The sequence below is a fragment of the Lethenteron reissneri genome, chromosome 61, assembly GCF_015708825.2.
Source record: "Lethenteron reissneri isolate LAM-NWPU_2019-01 chromosome 61, ASM1570882v1, whole genome shotgun sequence".
Lineage (NCBI taxonomy): Eukaryota > Metazoa > Chordata > Hyperoartia > Petromyzontiformes > Petromyzontidae > Lethenteron > Lethenteron reissneri.
In genome coordinates, this window is record NC_083839.1 from 7,142,321 (window position 1) to 7,148,320 (window position 6,000).

General features: G+C 50.1%; 1 protein-coding gene across 1 annotated transcript in view; it reads left to right on the forward strand.

Moving 5' to 3' along the window:
- The window catches only part of LOC133358274 (tensin-2-like), a 93,388-nt gene that overhangs the window by 34,125 nt on the left and 53,263 nt on the right, over nt 1-6,000 (forward strand). Inside the window, exon 4 of the mRNA XM_061576510.1 lies at nt 5,977-5,995. Within this exon, the coding sequence (XP_061432494.1) occupies nt 5,977-5,995 (19 nt within the window). The remainder of the gene's footprint in view (nt 1-5,976; nt 5,996-6,000) is intronic.

Genomic DNA, 6,000 nt, shown 5'->3' on the forward strand with positions numbered 1-6,000 from the left:
CTTGACGGGAACACACTTTTATTAAATCTTTACGGGTCACAATACAACGTGTGGTCTCCCTTCTTCCGACTACACACTCCACTAATCTCGTGTAAACTCTAGGCCTCTGGCTACACACGATACACTTCACTCGTGTAGACCCTATGCCTCTGGCTACACAATACACTCGACTCGTGTAGACCCTATGTCCCTGGCTACACACAATGCATTCGGCTCGTGTAGACCTTATGCCTATGGCTACACACACTACACTCGCCTCTGGGTTACACAGAGTCCCGGTCCCGTTAGGACAGCGGGACTAGGTACCGCAGGGTCCTAGGTCTTCATCCCCGTCTTCATTCTTCGCTGGTTACACACTGCCCTTACGCCTGTGTGCATCCCCTTTTATAGCCCCTGCTCACGAGAGACGGAGCTGATGCGGACGTCGACGTGAGCATCGTTCCTTAGTGAACCAATCACGACGCACTCACTCTACGATCCGTTTTCCCCAGCGCGTGTTAACACTCCTCCTCCAATCACACCGCGCTGCCACCTGATCACTCCCTCTCAGCGCGTCACCGGCCCACAGCCAATCATTACGCGCTGGCATACGATCCCTAATCCCAGCGCGTATCACCACTACATTAGTGCTAGTGCTAGTGTTGGTGCTAGTGCTAGTGTTAGTGCTGGTGTTAGTGCTAGTGTTAGTGCTGGTGTTAGTGTTAGTGCTAGTGTTAGTGCTAGCGTTAGTGTTAGTGCTAGTGTTAGTGCTAGAGCTAGTGTTAGTGCTGGTGTTAGTGCTAGTGTTAGTGCTAGTGTTAGTGCTGGTGTTAGTGCTAGCGTTAGTGTTAGTGCTAGTGTTAGTGCTAGAGCTAGTGTTAGTGCTAGTGTTAGTACTAGTGTTAGTGCTAGTGCTGGTGTTAGTGCTAGTGTTAGGGTTAGTGCTAGTGTTAGTGTTAGTGCTAGTGTTAGTGTTAGTGCTGGTGTTAGTGTTAGTGTTGGTGCTGGTGTTAGTGCTGGTGTTAGTGTTAGTGTTGGTGATGGTGTTAGTGTTAGTGTTGGTGCTGGTGTTAGTGCTAGTGTTAGTGCTAGTGTTAGTGCTAGTGTTAGTGTTAGTGTTGGTGCTGGTGTTAGTGCTAGTGTTAGTGCTAGTGTTAGTGCTGGTGTTAGTGTTAGTGTTGGTGCTGGTGTTAGTGCTGGTGTTAGTGTTAGTGTTAGTGCTAGTGTTAGTGTTGGTGCTGGTGTTAGTGCTAGTGCTAGTGTTAGTGTTGGTGCTGGTGTTAGTGTTAGTGCTAGTGTTAGTGCTAGTGTTAGTGCTAGTGTTAGTGTTGGTGCTGGTGTTAGTGCTGGTGTTAGTGCTGGTGTAAGTGTTGGTGCTGGTGTTAGTGCTGGTGTTAGTGTTAGTGCTGGTGTTAGTGTTAGTGCTAGTGTTGGTGCTGGTGTTGGTGCTGGTGTTGGTGCTGGTGTTGGTGCTGGTGTTGGTGCTAGTGTTAGTGCTAGTGTTAGTGCTAGTGTTAGTGCTAGTGTTAGTGCTGGTGTTAGTGTTAGTGCTGGTGTTAGTGCTAGTGTTAGTGCTGGTGTTAGTGTTAGTGCTGGTGTTAGTGCGAGTGTTAGTGTTAGTGTTAGTGCTAGTGTTAGTGCTGGTGTTAGTGCTGGTGTTAGTGCTAGTGTTAGTGCTGGTGTTAGTGTTAGTGTTAGTGCTAGTGTTAGTGCTAGTGTTAGTGCTAGTGTTAGTGCTAGTGTTAGTGCTAGTGTTAGTGTTAGTGCTGGTGTTAGTGTTAGTGCTAGTGCTAGTGTTAGTGCTAGTGTTAGTGTTAGTGCTAGTGTTAGTGTTAGTGCTAGTGTTAGTGCTAGTGCTAGTGTTAGTGCTAGTGTTAGTGTTAGTGCTAGTGTTAGTGCTAGTGTTAGTGCTAGTGTTAGTGCTAGTGCTAGTGTTAGTGCTAGTGTTAGTGCTACTGTTAGTGCTAGTGTTAGTGCTAGTGTTAGTGTTAGTGCTAGTGTTAGTGCTAGTGTTAGTGCTAGTGCTAGTGTTAGTGCTAGTGTTAGTGCTAGTGCTAGTGTTAGTGCTAGTGTTAGTGCTAGTGCTAGTGTAGTGCTAGTGTTAGTGCTAGTGTTAGTGCTAGTGTTAGTGCTAGTGCTAGTGTTAGTGCTAGTGCTAGTGTTAGTGCTAGTGTTAGTGTTAGTGCTAGTGTTAGTGCTGGTGTTAGTGTTAGTGCTGGTGTTAGTGCTAGTTTAGTGCTGGTTTAGTGTTAGTGTAGTGCTAGTTTAGTGCTAGTTTAGTGCTAGTGTTAGTTTAGTGCTAGTTTAGTGCTAGTTTAGTGCTAGTGTTAGTGTTAGTGCTGGTGTTAGTGTTAGTGCTAGTGCTAGTGTTAGTGCTAGTGCTAGTGCTAGACCTAGTGTTAGTGCTGGTGTTAGTGTTAGTGCTAGTGTTAGTGCTAGTGTTAGTGCTAGTGTTAGTGCTAGTGTTAGTGCTAGTGTTAGTGCTAGTGTTAGTGCTAGTGTTAGTGTTAGTGCTAGTGTTAGTGTTAGTGCTAGTGTTAGTGCTAGTGCTAGTGTTAGTGCTAGTGTTAGTGTTAGTGCTAGTGCTAGTGTTAGTGCTAGTGTTAGTGCTAGTGTTAGTGCTAGTGTTAGTGTTAGTGCTAGTGTTATTGCTAGTGTTAGTGCTAGTGCTAGTGTTAGTGCTAGTGTTAGTGCTAGTGCTAGTGTTAGTGCTAGTGTTAGTGCTAGTGCTAGTGTTAGTGCTAGTGTTAGTGTTAGTGCTAGTGTTAGTGCTAGTGTTAGTGCTAGTGTTAGTGCTAGTGTTAGTGCTAGTGCTAGTGTTAGTGCTAGTGTTAGTGCTAGTGTTAGTGCTAGTGTTAGTGCTAGTGTTAGTGCTAGTGTTAGTGCTAGTGCTAGTGTTAGTGCTAGTGTTAGTGCTAGTGTTAGTGCTGGTGTTAGTGCTAGTGTTAGTGCTAGTGTTAGTGCTGGTGTTAGTGCTGGTGTTGAGTGTGCATCCTGCACTGCGCGAGTTCGATTCCCGTTCACGGCCACCACCACCCTCACCACCACCACCACCCTCACCACTACCACCACCACCCTCACCACCACTACCCTCACCACTACTACCCTCACCACTACCCTCACCACCACCACCCTCACCACCACCACCCTCACCACTACCCTCACCACTACCACCACCACCCTCACCACCACCACCCTCACCACTACCCTCACCACTACCACCACCACCCTCACCACCACTACCCTCACCACTACCCTCACCACTACCACCACTACCCTCACCACCACCACCCTCACCACCACTACCCTCACCACTACCCTCACCACTACCACCACCACCCTCACCACCACTACCCTCACCACCACCACCCTCACCACCACTACCCTCACCACTACCACCACCACTACCACCACCACCCTCACCGCCACCCTCACCACCACCACCACCCTCACCACCACCACCACCACCCTCATCACCACCACCCTCGCCACCACCACCACCCTCACCACCACCACTCTCATCACCACCACCCTCACCACCACCACCACCCTCACCACCACCACCCTCACCACCACCACCCTCATCACCACCACGTGGTGGAGTGTGTAGTGAGTGTGTACACGAGTGTGTACGTGTGATGGAGTGTGTAGTGAGTGTGTACACGAGTGTGTAGTGAGTGTGTACACGAGTTGAAGTGTGTTGTGAGTGTGCATGGCCCCAGGGAGGCAGCTGTGAATCATAACGAGGGGCGAGAAGAGAGAGAGACACGGAGGAGATGGAGTGGGGGAGCGAGTGGGAGGGGGTGGGGGTAGAAGGGAGATGTGAGAGTGGGGAGAGCGAAAAGAGAGAGAGGGGAGAGAGGGGAGAGAGCGAGATCGGAGGGTGATGGGGGAGAGAGAGACACGCAGAGGGGAGATGAATGGAGAGTGGTGAGAGATTGAGGCAAGAGGGAGATGGGAGAGAGAGAGAACAAGAGGTAGGAGGCAGACGTGGGAGTGGAGGGAGAGAGGTAGCAGGGGAGTGCGGGGAGAGAGGGGAAGAAGGGAGAGATGAGATGGAGGAAGAGACGAGATCTCAAGAGGGGGAGAAGGGGAGGATATGGGAGAGAAGGGAGAGCGAGGAGAGGGGGAGAGAGTGAGCGAGAGGTGGGGGTTTACATAAAGCAAAGTTATTAAAAAATAATTACGAAATGATGAACGAAGCAAAGTGCCGGCTACACCGAGCATCTTCTTGTTTCCACTGATTGTAAAAAAAAAAGAGATAGGGGAGGGAGGGCAGATCAGGTTGCCCTGCAAACCCATCCTGCATCTCCCACCACCCTCTGATGAACGTCTAAGTGAATGAATGGATGAGTGAATGAACGGGTGGATGAGCGAACTGGCACATCAATGAGGGAATGGATGCATTCATACATGGGTGAGGTGAATGACTAGATGGACGATACTGAATGCACGCCTGAACGAGTGACGAACGAATGCATGAATGAAGAAGCGAATGAATGGGGAGGCTCTCTCATTACGCACCGCGCGCGCGCTCTGTGCGAGTGGGAGGCGGGGTGGCCTTGTGGGAGCTACAGTCTCCCTATTTATGTCGTCTCTGAGTTATTTATTATTTATATAGGGGGGAAGAGAGGGTGCATGGGTGGGTTGGGTGGGAGTGGTGGGGGGGGGAGGATGGAGCTTTGCAGCAACGGAGATGGCAAGTAACGAAAGACGCGGATTTTCATCACAGAATACCCAAATCCAGTACCGGATGAATTTAGTGCGGGGCCTGGAGCACGCGATGTTATGGAGGGGCCCTAAAAACAAAACACATCAATATTAAAACACATAAATGGTTACCTTGCATAGTAAAGCAATTGTATTTTTTCATTTGCTATACAGCCAGATAATACGACAAATCGCTAACCTTAAACACACAGTCGTTCGTAAAAGTTTAAGGCGGTATAGTACTATAGTAATAGAGCACGTGCAGGATCACTGAATATGAATTGATAGCTTGAAAGCATTTAGAGCAGGGCCCTTGAAAGTGCGGGGCCCGTAGGTGCTACATATGTAGCAGCTACATATGTAGTAGCTACTACTAGTAGTAGTACTAGTAGCTACTACTACATATGTAGCACCCATAGTTGTAGTAGCTACTATGTAATAGCTACTTTTGCTATTCCGATCATCCGGCACTGACCAACTCCGGCCCGCCTGGTTGCGGCGGCGGCGGGGGGGGGGGGGGCGATGCAGCGCACATCCCCCAAGGAAATCCTCGTCGAGATGCCCGATGAACGTGGCACGTGTTGGCCGACACGTGCCCCTTGCAGCCGCCACGAACTAGCCCGCAGCATGATAACCCCCAGCGGGCTCTGCCTGGCTCCTCACAGTTATCTGAACCCCTAAACCCAGGGGGGGGGGGGGGCAACCCTCATGATGCCCCTGCTGGAACATCCGTGAAGAAAAGAGCTTTACAGCTCAGAGAATTTCTCCTGCAGTATAAATAAATGTTGTGGTTTTGGGTTGTTTTATAGAGGAACACCGTCTCGTGTCCACGTGCATCGCGGCTCTTGAATTTTTTTGTTTTACTGGATTTGACCGAAAACAAATTAGCTGTATTTGTCATTTCGGTTGCCGAACCTCTGTTCCCTTGACCCCCTACACCACTGACATTGACACCACCACCATCATCACCGCCACCACCATCACCCCGTGTCCTCTACCACTGTTCCCCACCACCATCATCACCACCATCACCACCATCATCACCGCCACCACCATCACCACCACCTCACCCAGTGTCCTCTACCACTGTTCCCCACCATCACCATCACCACCACCACCATCACACACCCACCATCATCACCACCACCACCCCCATCACCACCACCATCACACCATCACCACCATCACCACCACCATCACCACCATCATCACCACCACCACCACCATCACCACCACCATCATCACCATCACCACCACCACCCCGTGTGCTCCCGGCTCCGCGTGCAGGTGCACAACGACATGACGAGCGAG